This window comes from Chenopodium album, chromosome 4 (genome assembly GCF_948465745.1).
Source record: "Chenopodium album chromosome 4, dcCheAlbu1.1, whole genome shotgun sequence".
Classification (NCBI taxonomy): domain Eukaryota; kingdom Viridiplantae; phylum Streptophyta; class Magnoliopsida; order Caryophyllales; family Amaranthaceae; genus Chenopodium; species Chenopodium album.
Genome location: NC_137837.1, coordinates 6,518,391 through 6,538,024, shown reverse-complemented (window position 1 = coordinate 6,538,024; position 19,634 = coordinate 6,518,391). Strand labels below are relative to the sequence as shown.

Here is a 19,634-nt window from a genome sequence, read left to right as displayed (position 1 = left end):
TAAACAATTTTCATTTCAGTAAACAGAACAAGCTCTTACTAATTATTATAGGTCTCATTAGTTTTGATAGACCTATCTACTTAATTTATGTTACAACCAAACTGTTAATTTTGTTGTTGTTCTTGGTTTTTTTTTTTTTTTTTTTTTTTTATATTTTTATAAGAAAAATGAAAAAACGAAGGATTGAAGCTATAAACATTTTTTTTTTCTTTTTTTTGAAAAAGTTGTAATTTTTGTAAACATTTGACTATATGCTGCTATGCACTCAGAAGTCACATTGCTGTATATAGCGCGCCTTACCAAGAAATGGGTATACTGTTCCCACCCAAAAAAAAAATATTAGAAAAAATAATGGTTGTTCTTGTTTATGATAATGACCCTCTATTGCAATTACTACGTAATATTCTGTTTGGTATTGTTTGGCTTAAAATAATTCCTTATGGTATTTTAACACTGGAAAATTGGAAATTATAATTTTCTTATTTCATACTAGTATGATTTTTCTGAATTTGAGTTTGAAATACAAGTATAAACGCTGACTACCAAGTATTTTGAAATGCGAATTCTTGTTTATGTAAATCATGTTGTCATATTGAAGTGATCACTCTTTTTTATTTTAAATATTTTTTTTTTAACGATTCAAGTGGTCTTGGCCTAACAATTACTACCTCCGTCCTCAAAAGTTTGACCCTTTTGGCCTAATTTTAGTCCCAAAATGATCGACCCATTTGCATTAAAATACCCAGTAATTTACAATAATATTTGTGTAAAATTAGCTTTTCCGTATAAAATTTTCTTTTTTTATATACTTTTAATACTTTTTCTCTCTAATTTTTTACAAACCACATGTAAATTTATTTTTTCAATATAGTACACTTTTACTTCTTTTAACTTAACTTTCTTAACACCCGCGAAATCAACCCAAAAGGGTCATTCTTTTGGGAACGGAGGGAGTATAATTAAGGGTCCACTGCCAATAAGTTTCCGCGTAACTTGGTCTTCATAATTTTCAAAAAATTACTCTAATGTGTACAAAAGTTTAAAGTGGACGTTTTTCATCCACAAAAAACAAAATGTTAGAAATAATTGAAGGTTGATAATCAAAGGCAGTGATATATATGCAAGAGAGGCTATATATATTTTGGATACTGCTTCAATGTTGGACAAATGTGCACCTGATTATATACGTACAGTTACACAACTTTTTCATCATCTCTCTCATACTTTTGCTCCATTATTAACTTTGTTTTATTATTTACAAATTTTAAAGTCTAGGCAGTGAAATTTGACTTCACTTATATATTTTTAAAAAATGATTAGTTTTACGGCAAAGTGGCAATGATTATTGACTCTACCTCCCCCACCATTTATATTCCATCAAGCTCAATTTTGATACATATAAAATGAATAAAAAAGAAAGAAAGAAATATAAATTAATTACCTTGTTATTAAGATTCTAAATACTATATTAATGTTTTTGTACAAGATTCAACGTATGGTACTCTCCATATAAATAGGTTATTTTATTTCTTTATCATATCTATATCAATCTAGATAGGCAAGATAGCATGTGTTATGATTCAATGGCAGTGCAATTTCATTTAAATTTATACATAGTTTTTTCACATTATGTCCGTATTTGGTTTTTACCAAGATTAAACAATAATGTATCCACGCCACTACAATTAGATTGCCAATATATACTACAGATCCTACAATGATTGATAATTACGTATTTATGTGTAGTCGCAGATGATTCCCCTATATACGTAGAGATATTTATGTTACTATTTAGGGTTGGTTTACTAAATTTATTGAATAAATCAAATTATTCGATAAAAAACCAGGTGATAACTGAAAGACCACCAATCTCCATACAAAGAAAGTATTATATTTAATTTTTCAAAAAAATACTTGCAATTTTACTACTGAATATGTTTTTTTTTTTCCTTTAAATGGAATTGTATTCTTATTTTTTTTAGTAAATCAATATTCTATATATCGTACCCCATTAAAAAAAATCTTATACAAGAATTGGAAAAGTTATTGTACTAACTTGACTTTGAAAGTCACCTCTTTCATCAAAACAAGCATATTAAAAGCTCCAATGGTCCAGGATTGTCCTATTGTTCAAAAGAGACACATGATAGATAGTTGATTAGTTGTGTCTAATTTTCAACAAAGCGAAAATAGTACGGAGTACAATCATTTTTGCACAATCAAAGACTCGACTGAGTACAATATAAGACACGCATGCCGATGTTAATCTTTGATCACTAGTATATTTAATTATCAATAAATATAAATTCTAACAATTGAAAATTAATAATTTATTCATTGAGATAATTCCAACAAGTACCCACAAGACTATAATTTTTCTTATGTATAAATCACAAACATTAGTTAAAGTAGGACAAATAAATAGTGTAAAAAAATATAAATGGGGCAAGTATTTAAAAACGGTGGGAGTATTTGATTAATCTATGTATACGGATTGGAAATATTTTGAAATATGTTCATTCCGCGTATTTGATTGATGTATAAAGAGTTACAGATCATGACTTTTGCACACAAGTTTTAATTATTATTGTATTGTATTGCTCTTATAAGTTAGATATATAATAGCACAAATTTTTGTATGTGGCTGGCCACACCGTGTGGCTAGCCACATTTTTTATTATTATTATTTTTTTAAATACAACAACTCTTCTCTCTCTCTTTTCTTATATGATCTTCTTCTCTAAGCCAAACCATACATCACCAACCACCATATCTCTACTCCACCCAATTTCTCTCTCTTCTTTTCTTAGCTTCTTCTTCAAGCTAAACCACACATCACCAACAATCATATTTCTACTCCACCCATTTTCTCTCTCCTATTTTCCAAATTGCTGCAATTTAAGCCCGCAATTGTAGAAATTGGGTGTTAAATTGCTGTGAAAAATTGTGATTAATTATCTTTAAGATCATCAACAACATTTGAAGTAGTGAAATCGATGAGATAACCAAAAAAATGTGAGCTCGTTTTCTTCGTGGAATCTTATATCAAACATTCTACGTCAAAAACTGTAGCTTAGGGTATTACTAGTTTGGTCGGGGGGTACTTGTAGGGTGTTACTGGTTTGGTTATTAGGGGTTACATGTAGGGTGTTACTGGTTTGGTGAGGGTGTTACTGGTTTGGTCAGGGGTTACTGGTTTTGGTCAAGGGTTACTTGTAGGGTGTTACCGGTTTGGTTAGGGGTTACTTGTAGGGTGTTACTAGTTTTGCTCAAAGGTTACTTGTAGGGTGTTACTGGTTTTGTTAGAGATTACTTGTAGGGTGTTACTAGTTTTGCTCAAGGATTACTTGTAGGGTGTTGTTGGTTTGGTATGGGGCTTACAAGCAACCGTTGAATAAGTAACAAGTAACCATTGAATAAGTAATTCATACAAGTAACCTTTGAAGTAACTCATATAAGCAATCCCTGAATAAGTAACTCATACAAGTAACCCTTAAATAAATAACTCATACAAGTAACTCTTGAATTAGTAACTCATACAAGTAATCCTTGAATTAACCCATACAAGTAACCCCTTAAATTGAATACAAGTAAATCTTGAAAAAAAAAAAAAAAAAAACAAGTAACTCTTGAAAAAAAATACAAGTAACCCCTGGAAAAAGAAAAAAAAAAAAAAAACAAGTAACCCCTGAAAAAAAAAATACAAGTAACCCCTGAAAAAAAAAAATACAAGTAACCCCTGAATAAGTAATCCATACAGGTAACCCCTGAAAAAAAAATACAAGTAACCACTGAAAAAAAAAATACAAGTCCCGGAAAAAAAATATACAAGTCCCGGAAAAAAAATATACAAGTAATCCCTGAAAAAAAAAATACAAGTAACCTTGACAAAACCAGTAACCCCGTTATACGAGTGAATAGTAATCTCGTTATGCGCGTAATCCGTTATTTTTACTGACTTGTGTGGCTTGCTGCACCAAAAAAACTCTGGATAGTTAGATAATAATAAGGAAAAATGGAAAACAAAAATCCAACCTTTACACTTTTTCCTCCCAAAAATCCAACCTTCATTTTATTCCTCAAAAATCCAACCTTTATAGTCCACCTTCTCCAAAAGATCCATTACCTGTTGATGACCGATTTTTGCAAGTTATATGCCACGTGTCAGCCATTAATTGGTCAATAATTTTTATTATTATTAAAAAACAAAAATAATTAAAAGAAAAAAAAAAAAAAGCAAAACAAATTCTGAAAACCCCGCCCCATCCTCCCCACCGTCCTTCCCTGACCACCCTATCCCCACCGCGCACCGCCCACCAGAACCTAGCAACCCCATTCTCCTACCGTACCAACTCCAAACCACCCAGCCAATCGAATCACCAACTACCAAATCAATGGAAAAACCTCTCCAACATCTGCTTGTTAATCACCAACTACCAAATTCTGATTTTGTTCTTGTTCTTCACCCCAATTAACTCGTATTGTAAACAAATTCTAGGGGTTCCAATTCATGAATCAATCAAGAATACATCTTTGCTTAATCTAAGAACATCGGCTTGTAATGAATTTCCGCTGCTTAATTTGAAGCTTGAATTCGATTTGGGGGATAATTGATTCATGTAAACACTGTGGTTTGAGCCAGAGATTTGCGAAGATGAAGAAAATGGCTGAAATTGTTCGGCATTTTTGAGTTGATTGAGCCGAGTGCGAAGCCATGGTTGGAGAGAAGATTAGAGCTCCGGTGGAGGAGCGCGGCAGACTGGTGGGTTGTTGTGGTTGTTTTCCGTTTTGTGGTGGAGGAATTGGTGGGTGGGTTGGTTGTTTCCGTTTTTGAGGAGAGAGGAGAGAGAAAGAGGGTGAGTGAGAAGGGAAATTGGTAGAATTAAAAAAAATAAATAAAAAAAATTACCTGTTAAACAAGTTAAAGTCAAATGGATCTTTTGGAGAAGGTGGGGTATAAAGGTTGGATTTTTGAGGAATAAAATAAAGGTTGGATTTTTGGGAGGAAAAAGTGCAAAGGTTGGATTTTTCTTTTCCATTTTTCCTAATAATAATGAATCCCATTTAGATGCAAAATAAAGTGATTAAGGTACAATTAAATTACACATTTATAAGCATTGCTAAGCAATATAATTTCCTGATATCTCAATTTTTTTAACAGGGTGATTTTTAATCTATGGTATATATAAAAAAAAATGTTATTAGAAAATATTAATTTTATTTCGAGACGAAAAATTTGCTACCATTCATATATTATTCTTTTAAGATAATTAGCAATGATTATTTGAAATTTTCATGTCCTACTTTTTGCTTACAATATCATCCTTTGTGACATCCACTTTTATTATCAACCAATATAATTTAATTTTGATGTATTTTTAAAAATGTGATAGAAATGGATATATAGTTTTATAGTAGTGCTTATTCATAAATTTTATTTGCCACATACATATTCTGCAAACACTCAATAAGTGGGACAAACAATGTCCAATGTCGATTAAACTATGACAAGCAATGAGGACTAAAGAGAGTAATTATTTTAAGTTCACACAAAATCCAATAAATGATTCTTTCATTAAATCTATAGCCTCAAAAATTAAAGAATGAAGCATATTCCCTCTTTCCTTATTTATTTATTTATTTATTAATTATTTTATGTACCCACTTTGATTTTATCTTTAAAAGTGTTTTATTTGAGTATCCACTTCTAGTTTACCAAATAGTTACATGGACTTACATCATATGAATATATCATTCATAGTTTTCAATTTACTAGTTTTAATTTTACCACGCATATAATTATCGTTCGATTAGATTAGTAAGATTTATAAGTAGATAAAATTTTGATAATACAAATTTAACTAACAAGATCTCACTTTACTATGTTTTCTCATACAAATGTTTTTGTAATAATTTATTTTTTACAAACACATCTTACATCAGTAACGAACATAGTAGTATATTTAAACATTTTCTAGTTACTCTTTCTTACTTTTATCAATTGTACACCAACCCGCCTTTTTTACTAAGGAGTTCATGTGAATCATTAACTTTATTTATTTGAACGAATTAATACGTGCAACTTTGCGAGTTGTTACAAAAGTAGATTCATCATTGATGATATATGCAAGAAAGATGCAGCCAACTTTGAAAAATTCCCTCTTCTTAGCTAGCTAGAAATTAGCTACTAAGATCCAAAAAAATATAAAGAAAAGAAAAATAAACAGGCAAAGTAGAATTATTGACATCCAAGATTCTAACTGTAGAATAATATAAGTATACACTTGACTAGTTACAACTACAACGACAACTTCCTTTATATATACAAACACTTCTCCCATCCCATGCCATTATAACACTGCTTGTAACATCATCTATCTCTTATCTCTACTTCTCTTTGATTGTTTTTTTATCTACCTACAATAATGTCGTGCAACGCTGCCGAGCTACTTCCTCTCCTAGGCGGCACGGCTAATGCTAGCGCCGCTGCTTCGTACCTATGTGACCGTTTTACAACGGTGACATACGCCGTGGACAACACGTACTTGTTGTTCTCGGCGTACTTGGTGTTTGCCATGCAACTTGGGTTTGCGATGTTGTGTGCTGGCTCGGTTCGGGCTAAGAATACGATGAATATCATGCTTACGAATGTTCTAGATGCGGCTGCTGGCTCGCTTTCGTATTACTTATTTGGATTTGCTCTTGCTTTTGGTGCCCCTTCTAATGGTTTTGTTGGGCGTCATTTCTTTGGTCTTAAGAACATTCCTGAGTCTACTGACTCGGGAACGTTTGACTATAGTTTTTTCTTGTACCAATGGGCCTTTGCAATCGCGGCCGCTGGGATTACCAGCGGCTCGATTGCAGAGAGGACTCAGTTTGTGGCGTATCTTATATACTCCACTTTTTTAACTGGGTTTGTATACCCAATTGTTTCTCATTGGTTTTGGTCAGTAGATGGTTGGGCTAGCCCAACCAATACTGACAATTTATTATTTGGGTCGGGTGTGATTGATTTTGCTGGGTCTGGTGTGGTCCACATGGTTGGTGGTGTAGCGGGACTATGGGGAGCTTTTATTGAGGGCCCGAGGATCGGTCGTTTTGACCGGTCGGGCCGCTCCGTTGTTCTAAGGGGCCATAGTGCTTCTTTAGTAGTACTAGGGACATTCTTGCTTTGGTTTGGATGGTATGGGTTTAACCCGGGTTCATTTTTGACTATTCTAAAGGCGTATGGGTCCCCTGGAGGGTATTATGGTCAATGGAGTGGGGTTGGGAGGACAGCTGTCACCACAACATTGGCGGGATCGACCGCAGCGTTGACTACCTTATTTGGTAAGAGGTTGTTGGCTGGGCATTGGAATGTGATAGATGTGTGCAATGGGCTATTGGGTGGGTTTGCAGCAATTACTGCTGGATGTTCTGTTGTTGAGCCTTGGGCTGCTATTGTTTGTGGGTTTGTGGCTGCTTGGGTTTTAATTGGGCTAAACAAGTTAGCTGAAAAGGTCAAGTATGATGACCCACTTGAGGCAGCCCAATTACATGCCGGTTGTGGCGCGTGGGGCCTACTCTTTACCGGTCTATTCGCTAGTAAACATTATGTCGGGGAGGTGTACGGGTTGGATCGGCCTTACGGATTATTTATGGGTGGTGGGGGAAGACTACTCGCGGCCCAAGTGATCCAAATCCTTGTTGTGTTCGGGTGGGTTACCGCCACAATGGCTCCACTTTTTCTAATCCTTAAGAAGCTCAAATTGTTACGGATCTCAAGTGAAGATGAAACCGCGGGTATGGATATGACCCGACATGGCGGGTTTGCCTACGCGTACCATGACGAAGATGACCCGTCACAAAGACCATCCTTCATGATGAGAAAAATAGAGCCAACTAGCACTACTCCTAGTCCTCAAAATGGTGGAAGAAATGTATGATCTTGTGCAAACTAAGCATGACTAAAGAAATTCACCATTTATAGGTTGAGTTCAACTTTTTAAGGGTAGTTTTTTATACGTAAGTTGAAATGTTTTTGCCATATTTTTGCTTTCGTATGATTTCTAACGTTATTGCTCGTGTATAAGTGTGTACATTAATTATTTAGTTGGTAAAATTGCATATTTTCCCACCCCTTTAAGCATGATTTGATTTTTGTTATTGTGAATTCCATCTCGCATAACTACTTTTCTATGACTTTATTGATAGCTCAAAAGGTTATTATCATTTTATTCTAAATATACGAGTCATGTATCATTAGCTCCTAAAGACTTCTACATAAATGAATCATTATTATCTAGAAGTTGAACTTAAAATCTCGATAATCTAAACAATTTTACCAAATTGAGTAATGATTGTTGATTAATAATAGACTTGAATGACCAAATATACTACCTCCGTTACATGTTATGTGCAACGATTTGACATAAAGCAGAGAGGGAAAATGTCTAATCGTTGCACATAACCTGTAACAGAGGTAGTAATTCAACATGAACCAAACTACTCCGGTCGAATATGACCAAAACTCAATAGATTATTTATTAACAACATATTGACACTTATACCCACTAATTAATTGCTATAAGCCTTTCTATAGTCACCCTAAATACATAAATGTGTTAACTAATTCAACCTTGACATTTAAATAACCAAAGTATGAGTTTCAATAAGCTTATCTAAGCATGTGACTTTGGAAGTCATTTATCATGGCCTCACAATTCATTTTGAAATTACTACATTATTTTATTTTTTTTATTTATTAATTTTTTATATATATATAAAACAAAATAGAAATTAAAATAGGGTAGGAATATTTTTTGTCCACCCAATTTTATGATGCCATAGTTGAGGACAAATACACACAACACAAGGTTTCAAACGTGCAAGAATAGTCTGCAAAGAATCTGGTTTTTAATTTTATCCATGTCCAGAATTATTATTTACTTCTTTATTTTTTGGACAAAATTTGTCACTTCATCAAAGTATAGTTGTGATTCTTGTGGTACTTTCTTTACTTTTCAATCTTTTTGGCAACCACAATTAATCAGAAAATTGCGTGAATTCTAAAATGTGCTTGTTTTTGTTTATGTATTGTGTTTCAATAACTAATGATTAGATGTGATAAATCAATATGGATATTCAAGACAAATTTAATTGATCGTATATATTTAGAGTGGGTTAGGCCACACCAAAAAAAAAAAAAAAAAAAAAAATTGATTTTCACACACCAAGATTGTACGTGAGAAGAAGTGTGCCAAAATCAATATTTGATATACTTAAATCAGTTTCCGAATAGAGTAAATTACTTATAGATGTTGCAGTTGTAAGCTTATACTCCGTAACTTAAAATCATTCATCATCCAACAAATAAATAATGACTAGTATCAAAACGAACTATTGGCAATCATAACTCAAAATTAAAATGTTTCACATGTGGGGTGTGTGTTGAGATTAATTGTTCTATAATGTAGAATAAGAAGAAGAAGACGAAGACGAAGAAGAGTAGTCGACTACTCAACCTATTTTTACCAATTGGTTGTATGGTTAAAATATCTACTGCGTGTTATTATGTGATCAATCTTTCCTTCTCACAAGCTTGTACTTAACCAATCAAGCTAAGACATATAGTATAATACCAAACCTTCATATCATTTGTGTTTATTGATTGATTTTTGGCTATCTCTTCTTTCAAAGTTTATTTACTTTCTTTAGGTAGCAATTAATTTTGAATATAATTACATGCGACTAAGCTTAAAGATAACTTTTACACTAATAGTAGTTCATCCATTGTTCTCATGTCTAAGTAAATTTAATAAGTTGTCCATATAAAATAACTACTACCTCCATTTCATACTATTTGCAACGTTTAGACATTTTTTCTCTCTACTTTATGACAAATTGTTGCAAATAATATGTAACGGAGGTAGTGTATTTCTTGTTTTATATTATGTGTCAGAATTTTTGGCTACAAAAAATGGAGAAATTGCTTTATTTGATGATATTGTAAGCAAAATACCACCCACTCATACCCAACAAATCGGGCATTCAAGTGTTTGGTTCCTCTTTGTCCATGAAAACTTACAAACAAAACGTCTTTTCAAAATAAAAATGTTGCAAAAAAGACATAAAAATATACTCCATCAACATATTAATGGCATCAATAATATTAACATGTAATTATTATATACTCCACCAGGTTTTTTTTAAGGTTACAAAGCACATTTTAATTGATTTAATGGTATAGCAAGATGTCATTAATTTATACTCTTTTGCTCCCAATTGTTTGTCCCCAAGTCATTTTTTAGTTTATTAAGTAATATTTCGTAGTTGAGTAGAGCTGATAAGAGATAAAATTGGTTGGACCAAAGCAATATGTGAGAGTGATTCTGCAGTATTATGATCCTTCGCGAACAATCTTTTACAAACGGTTCAAACGGGGCAAACTTAAAAGGATGGAGAATATCACATAATTGGACCATCTTTGTTTAGGGGAAATTGATGGCTACTTTCAAAATGAAGTTGAAACACAAAGTTTATTGATGAAACAGTCTTTGCTGAATATCATGAGTTGCAGACAAAAGTATAATGTTTGAGCACAAGTCAACACAATTTAGGCGAACCACCCAATTTGCCATTTGCTGGAAAAGGATAGTTTATACTGCGTATAAATTATTATCAATATTGAACGGTGGAGGTAAATATACGTATATAGAAAAGAACTTTCAAACAATTAAACAAAAGTGTAGGACCATTTATAATGACAGAAAAATTTTATTTGTGACAATAAGTTTGTGGAGTATCATATTTCTTAACTTGTGGTTCTACTTTGTACTTTTCATCTTTGTTTGCCTTTGTTTACAGTTTGTTTAACAGAAAAATATCTGCCCTGAGTTATACAGTAGTTCAATGGTAATTGGAAAAAGCTCAGATCGAGTTCGGTTCATGTAAATTCAATTTTAGTCAAGTTCGAATGATGAGTCCTTCGGTTCAAGTTTATTTGGATTTAGATATACTTGATTCATTTGTATTTGGATATACTCATATACTTGTACTCCGTAGTTCAGTTCAATGGAGGTAAATTTCCTGATCAGATGCTCTTCCGAGCTATTTAGCTAGTTTGAACAATAGCGAAAACAGTAACCGAAAACAGAAATCACGCCAACTTCTCATGCCATTTCAATAACATTGTATTCTGTCACGGATATCTTGAGCTATAGTAACTGAGACAAAAAGAAGCTAAAATTCATATCTTACATAAGTTACATAATTCGATTAATAATCACATATCTAAAGCAAAATCTGTACTGTATAATCAATCCCATATGTCGCTGATTGTTATTCACATTCAATTCAGAAAAGGAACCTGGTCCATGAGCCCAAAATTGGAAACACAGCAATCAGCAACCTTAAGAACAATGGTTTATCTTTGTTTAGTGTCCTACTCAATTTACCAGTATCAGAGTATCCCCTTGGGGGCGCATCAAACTTTGGCTTTTGCTCGTCAGCAAAGCTGCTGCTTCTCTCTACTTCTTGATCCAGCTCATCCCATCCACCAAATTTCGAATCAGGTCTCCCATCTTTCTTAGCTGCCTCCCATGACTTATAGTCACCATTTACAGGACGTGGACGGGATCTTGCCTTTCGTGCATATCCCTTGGACCTGGACCTTCTGGTCTTAGACTTTGACCTTGGCCTGGATTGGGGCCTGAAATTTCGGCTAGAGCTTGGGTCTTCCCACAGTTTATCCATTACTAGGGAAAGGGCTGTTTGTCCCAAGGGAAGCACCAATGCCATCATGAGTGAATTTGATCCTGTATCTAATACTGTTGATAACAGAACTATTGGAACCATCCAACCGAAGGCTTTGGCTATCTGTGTTCATCAAAATAATAAAGTTACAAACTATCAGCAATCACATCTCGAAAATGATTAAAATTTAAGAGGAATGAAAATTTCAGGCTCTGTGACAACTAAGTTATCAATCAAGGATAGGGAAATAAAAGAAATCTCCTCTACCACAAGCAGACAACAAAAACAAAAAATTAGTACTGTAAAAAAACTAATGACTTAACTCCAAAGATCTTATTATATACAGAGTAGCATGCAGAGTAATAACAAATAGCAACCCAAACAAGAGAGGTTGCACAATTTATTATTCACAAAATATTCAACTTAGGATGCAATTTTGAAGGGAAGATTCAAGATGTGCTAACTGAAACCACTGACCTCCTAATGAGTATTTGAGAGCTCTTGGTGTCTTGGACTTCTCATCTTTATAATTTAAGCTGGGTGTTCGTGATCTCCACGCTCCCACTTGAGAAAAAGTAAAGAGTATTCGGTTAATTTGGGAGTCAACGTAGTATTAGGAAACATTTTTTATTTTTTGTTACCTATATTAGTTTATCGTTTACTAGCCTGTCTAATTAGGATTCTGGTTATTTGCTTAAACTCCTAGTCTCAGAGCATGTAAGTATTGACCCTGTCCCTAGGTGTCCTTAGTAGTGTTGATATTGTAATTGCTTGAACCATACAATCAAAAGCTTAGAATATCTGTTTTGTTCGCCTAAATACTGGTTTAATGCTATCATTTCTCCAGAATGTTAAACCATGGGGAACAGGACAGCTCAACAAGACAAGAAAATGAGCTACCAATCATTAATAGGGAAGTAAAAGAGACCTCACCTTCTATAGGAATACTAAAAATACAGTACTATACACACTCAAGGGAATTAGTAGCAATTAGCAACCCAAATAGACAACAGTTGCGGAATTTCTTGCTAGCAAAACTTTCAACTTGAAGGTGATTCTGAAGGGAAGGCATGTTAACTGAGGGCCAAATGAACTCCACATTAATCAGACAAAATATGGACTTAATGAAGTAAACACCATTAAGTTGCTTCTATCACACATTTATACTAATTTTAGAAGCAGCATCTGTTAACAGAGTAAGGTGCAATTACGTAGATACAGCAAATCAATCACCAGGCAGTTTAGGTGGAATTGTCTTATACATACTTCTAAGCCTTTCTGACAGCTAGCACATAGCCCCTGTCTGACATAGATGGTGAATTTTTTTCTAAACTAGGCCATCCAAAAATATAATTAAACAATCTCACATTGTTAATATTGCATTGGGATTATATATATTAGAGGATATACAAAGGAAACAATCTCCATTTCTCTCCCACTCCAAAAGTACATAGGACATTTAGGGTAGAGAACATAACATTGCAAAGGCTTCTACACAAGAGATTCCTTTCTGGCTTATTCATGTAGCCGATACTCACTAATAAGTTAGGCTATTTTGTTGGGACTAAATTTATTTTGCAAACTGAGGCACCATGAATAAACAAATCACATTCTTTGAATTTTGTACAATCTTATACAACCAAATATAATATTGCCTCAATTTTCTCCCTCGGCCAAAACTAGGCCCAACAATCCAGGCTAACATACATATATGTTTTCCTAAACTGGTATATACACATTACCAAAGATTCACCAGATACATTCACTTCCAGGTCAATGGAGAAGGATCCATATAACCAGCACTATTCAGTGAGTGAAGACATTTCTATACTGGTATTTACATAGCCAAAGCTTCACACTTCCACCGGATACATTTTTTTTACCAGTTCATCAGAGAAGAATTCATATAGCCAGCACTAACAACTGAAAAAAAAAAAAAATACTACCTCCGTTAACTTTTATTTGCAACTTTGAGGTATTATTTGTGAGATATAAAATATTCCAACACACACACACACACCCAAGAAAAAAACATTAATCTTTTCGTTTCACATATACTTATATCGAAGCATAAACCAAGCCTTAAGTATTAAAAGCTAAAGCGATTAACCGCATATACACCATCCAAAGAAAATTATGCACTTTGACAAAAGGCCATATAAACCATCCAGAACAGTTTCATTTTTCACTTTCATGCTTCCTCCTTATACTGCCTCTTCAAAGATTCACATCAATACCATCCAAAGATATCCTCACATTATATATAATGAAGTACGATGCATTTTAAGAGTTTCAAGATTTTGTTTATGATAATATATAAGCCAAGGAAAGGAATATTTTAACGAGTATAAACCATTCAACTATACAAGGTGATTGAAGAATTTAGGAATAGAAGATAGCAACACTAGTTGTTCTGGATAGCAGCAGTGATGGCAGAGAGATAATAAGATGGAAATTTCTAGTATTGAGCATCTTTGATTGAATAACTTTTGTTGAAGGTAAATTGATAGGCATAATAAAACTTATACAGAACTGAATTGTAATATTGTGACTGGTGAGTACTTTATCATAATTTTCAATGAGTATACAAGCAATATAGCATTTGTGCATTCTTCTTTTGACTACACCTGGCTGAAAAACAAGTATAAAAGTGACAAAGGGCTACTAATAGTTCATTTTGGTGAAACTGTTTTATATGAATGCAGGATGTTAACTTGAAAATGAGGACTTTAAGAGCTTGTAGAAACACTGGGAAAGCAGCTATCTACATTTGCATTCCTGTGCCACGAATTGTATCATAACATGTACCAAGCAACATAGGTTGGGGTGAGGTTGGTGGTCAAGCTTACGATGAGATATTGGGCAGGCAAACAGTTTCACCAATCTACTAAGCTTGCTTGGTATACACTATACAGCATAAGGATACTACTCCAACCGAACAATCTTTATTTGGATTATGAAATACAAGCCACTAGGATGACAAACACAAGCCAATTTTATCAACATTAGGATGCCCTTAATTTTTATATAAAGTCAGTACACTACTCTGTATCTTAGTCACTTGTGATGCTCATGCACCTTTGTCAGCAAATAATAATCACATAGTTTCATCACCTAAAAATAAGAATTGGATATAAATCACACTAATATTCTTTCTCCTTGCATCTTCCTTATCTAATAATGTCCTCTCTATTCCAGCTCCCCTTTATCACTAAACTTCATCTGAGAGTTCGATCAAAAAAAATCAGGCTCCATGTTTAAAATCAATGAATTTATGCTGAAATGATGACTGTTACGCTACTAGCTGTAGCTGATAAAATGTACTTGTACAGTGCTCATCATCCGCCATATTAGCTTTTTTAGAATTTTTGTTTTTCTCCCAACTCCACAAGCACCCAACTCTATTTGGATAATAATAGTACTACAGTGAGAACACTAAGAATTACTTATGCTCGGCCTTCAACTATCATCACTTCATCAGCAAAAAATGAGTAGAATGGTTATAACACCTGGGTTCTTTGATTGGAGCCTTAGGGTTATAATCAGAAAGAGTACGGACATTTTGCCATAAATAAATAAATAAATAAGGGTAATTCTAAGCTATGAGTCCATCGCTTATGGAGTCGGTTTACTCGGATGTTCATTATACCTTGGCTTTGGGTTTTGATGAACTAATTCCAAAGGTTCATTAAACTCTATACTTCTTCACTACTATGAATCAGCAAATGATTGTTTCCCTTAAAATCAAGGGTTGAATACAAAACAATATTTCGATGTCAGAGGGCTTAAGATTGTACACAATACACATCCAAACCAAAACCCTAATATAAGTGGAAGCCTCTAACAATGAACGGGCAAATAATTGTTTCCCTTCAAATCAAGGGTCCGATTACAAAGAATCTTTCGATATCAGAGGACTTAAGATAGTACACATCCAGACCACAACCCTACTATAAGTGGAAGCCTCTTTACAGATATGGAAAGTTATAGCATCAATAGAGGCATTACTCATTATGATAGTGCTAATGTTGATCTGTAATCCCATGTCATTGCTCCTTCTATCTAAATATAGCAGTCATTGTGACATGTTTGTATATCCTGAAGACGACTAGATATTATATTCACTTAATTATTAATAATCTTGCCTCATTACGAAAAAAGGCCATTTTTTCAATGATCAAAGCGTGCTAGCATTATGACATAATTTAAACTTGCTAAATTCACCTACAAAAGTACTTTGACTACGTCCACGAGGTTATCTTTTATATATTCATATAATAGCCATGATCAAAGTTAACATGCTTTGATTACATACATCACATGTAGCCAAATTATTTAAAATTGACGGTGTATTAAATAAGATTGATTTCTCAACTTATTCACGCTTAGACCAAGTGATGGAGAAAGGACGCCGCTAACACAATTAGTCGACAAAATCATCAATTTGCCTTTAAAGAAAAGACTACCACCTTTTCCTCTTACAATAATAATTAGATCCTTTCCCAACAACTTCAACACAATACACAACCCCCTATTAGGCTATTACAAATACAGTACTAACTATCATTAAAGATACTCCCTTTGTCCCGAAACAAACTTCGCATTGATAGTATAATTTGAACTAGTAACACAACAACTAAATCAATTTCCAATTTTGAGGAAATTTGAAGCAAAACATCAACATTCATTAACATAACAATGCATAATTGATTAATAATGCAATAAAAATGGCATGAATTTTAGCAGCAAAACAATGCAATTATCAAGAAAACTTCGAAGACAATTGAGGCGTTTTTATACCTTGAAGAACCAGTCAATAGCAGGAGAAGACTCTTCCCAAAATCCAGACTCTTCTTCTTCGTCGTCGTCGTCATCATCATCGTCTGACCACCAATTCTTCCTCCGTTTCTCTCTCCTCCCAAATTCATCTTCAAATTCGAATTTCCGGCGCTGAGATGTGTCGAAATTGGAACCCCAATTAGGTCTAGAGGATGAAGAGCAGCAAAATTTTGATGAAAAATTAGGGTTTTGGAGAGGTTTATTAGGGTTTGAGAAGAGGTGATAGAGAGAATTTGGGGATAAGAAGTGTGTGCTCCCCATTGATACCAGGTCACCCCTCCCATTTCTGGAGACTCTCGATTGTTCGTACCCAAAAGAGTAATAAAAGATGCAAATTATGAGATTATCGACCATCATTTTAAGTATTTCCTAATTTTCCTTCATCCTGATTAATTAGGGTTGAAAAATGTTGCAATTAATTTGAAACATAGAGGGAGATTAAACTAGTTACGAGTGTTGAATGATGCATGAATGGTTTTGTTTTACTCATATGAACAATCATAGTGACTTTGTGAGTTTTGTGAATTTGTGACTTAAGCTCAAGCTTTAGCTTATTGGTCATTGACAAGCACTTATTGGTTGAATTATTTTTGTAGATTGCTAAATACCGCCATTAAAAATGATCACCACCGTCAACATTCGATGTGAGTGGACAGTCATGCCCTTACTACTTCACCACCCTTTATTCTCCCTGATGACCCACCACTCCTTCCAACCGGCGACCCACCACGTTCCCCCTCAAGGACAACCCACCACTCCTTCCAACCGGCGACCCACCATATTCCCCCTCAATGACAACCCACCACATTCCCTCGCCGGCAGGAAGATGGTGGGTGTTTTTATTTTTGACAACCGCACCAACTGGAGCTAGGGATCGGTTGCCACGGTAATCGAAGCCCAAAATTAGTTACCATGCCCGGTAACAAGTTTCCAGCTCCAGTTGGTGCAGTTGATGGAAATGAGATAAAATAAAATAAATCACTACCTTCCCGCTGGCAAGGGAAGGTGGTGGGTCGTCATTAAGGGGGATTTGGTGGGTCGTCGGTCAGGGTGGTGGTAGTGGCGGTCACCGTCGGTTAGGGTAGTGGTGGAGGTTTTCATCAGTTATGGTGGTGGTGATTTTCGTCGGTCGGGTGGTGGTGGTCGTCGATCAGGATGGTGGTGTCAAGGTGTTAGTGATTAGTGGTAAGAGGGAAGATAGTGGTGAAGTACTAATAAGGATATGGTTGTCCATTTACACTAAATGTTGGCGGTTTTAATAATTTTTTATGACGGTATTTAACACTGCTTTTGTAGGTCAGATAGCCATGGAAAAACAATTATGCTAATAATTTTAGGTAAAGCTCTAACTTATTGGCATTTGACACTTAATTCAACTTATTTAGGCTGTTAATCAAATTTGAATAGCCCCTTGAGGCTTTAATATTTAATTTTAAACTTGTTTTTTTTTTTTTTTTTCTTGTAGGTAACATTTGAACATCAAAACTTGATAGGAGTAAGAAGAAGGTGGCCCAAATCAGCCCACAAAAGTCACAATACCAAACACAAAAATAAAATGCCAAAGAAAGAAAAATCAGTTAAAACATGCCGTTTTTGTTTTCGTCACGATGCATGCTTTAGGATACTATTAGTAGCACACAAGAATTGGAATTTGGAAATGCAACACCTTTCACCTGCCGCACTTTCAATGCTTTTATTTTTCGTCACATTCACTTCAGATGTAATGCCAATTTTACACTTCTATAACAAATGAAATTGGTGACTAATTTACACGTATGAATGACATTAACCATAATAAAGGTTTTACAAAGATGAATTAATCGAGTTTCATTTGTAATATTGCTTTCTTTTAGTGCTGATTTTGTGGTGGCTTACCTTAGTCTTCACTCTTCACCTAACAAAAGTTGTTTGTGGGTGCAACTAAAGGAGATTGAATTTATGGTAATTACATTCAAAATTGAGTCACCAATTTGGGCTTTGTGGGTTCTAAAAAAAAAAAATTGTAATATTTTTCTTTTCACATTGCGTTATTTCAATCGCTACTATCTTGAGTTACCAATATGTAATAATATAAATCAAGGCGAATCTAACAAGATTTCACATGACTACATATATTGTTTCTTAACTGTAAATCATCAGATGTAGTCAAAGTGGAACATATAAATAGTGTAAAAATCAAATATTGAAAATCAAATATTATTACAAGTATGAAAAAAAACAGAGGTAATATATATTGAGGAGCAAATATTTATCAATATATAGTACAAAATCTACATATCACTGCACGTTTGTAAACAATAATTTAAGTTTTGGAAACATTTGTTGAAGTAAATAGAATTTTGCATGTGTAATATATTGTGCGTAATATTCGATAATTTAACCTTTGTTTTAAGACCTTTTTTCATGAGAAAGTTGATCAAATCCCAAGTTGACACTAATATAAAATGAAAACAATTATTACATTTGTCAAAAAATAAAATAAAATAAAATAAAAATTATTACACAATAATATCATTGGTGAATCTGTCTGATTTTTGTTATAAGCCCAAAATAATCTAAATATAAATTGTTTTCATCAATAATAATGATATTAATAAAGCCTTGTAAGAATTGAGCTTAGTCATAGATGGATGACAAAAAAATAAAATCAACTCTATTCAATAGTCTTGTCACCAAAATATCTACCAATGACCATAACAATTATAGGCAATCACAAATACATGTAATCACCAAATAACTTTAATCGCATCATTCATATCTGAAATTGTTGTTGAAAAAACTCTCTTTAAATGAAATTAGAAGAAAAATAAGCAGAGATTTATTAGATTTATTATTCAATACACAATTTTTTGGCGTTTAGACTATTTTACACTTTTTTAGGATAAGAATAAGTGATTTTATCTATAATACTAAAATCTCGTACTATGGTCAACTCAATCTAGCGCTATAGAGAAAAGGTAAGAATAATCCATAAGTCCCCGTAAAAAAAAATAATAAAATAAAAAAAAATAAAAAAAATAAAAAAAAAAATCCATAAGTCCATGGAGAGGTTTTAAATGTTT

The 19,634-nt window shown here is 33.6% G+C and overlaps 2 protein-coding genes across 2 annotated transcripts; one reads left to right on the top strand and one right to left on the bottom strand.

Moving 5' to 3' along the window:
• Window positions 1-6,167: 6,167 nt before the first annotated feature.
• Window positions 6,168-8,128, top strand: LOC145628750 (ammonium transporter 1 member 2-like). Its single transcript, XM_081681137.1, has one exon. The coding sequence runs from the start codon at window positions 6,426-6,428 to the stop codon at window positions 7,923-7,925; it is 1,500 nt and encodes a 499-aa protein (XP_081537263.1). The 5' UTR covers window positions 6,168-6,425; the 3' UTR covers window positions 7,926-8,128.
• Window positions 8,129-11,205: 3,077 nt separating this feature from the next.
• On the bottom strand, window positions 11,206-16,909 carry LOC145628751 (uncharacterized). The gene is made up of 2 exons (XM_081681138.1): window positions 16,534-16,909; window positions 11,206-11,856 (listed from the first exon to the last, which is right to left on the bottom strand). Exons 1-2 carry the CDS (start codon window positions 16,831-16,833, stop codon window positions 11,335-11,337), a joined length of 822 nt encoding a protein of 273 aa, XP_081537264.1. The 5' UTR covers window positions 16,834-16,909; the 3' UTR covers window positions 11,206-11,334.
• Between the last annotated feature and the right edge of the window lie 2,725 nt (window positions 16,910-19,634).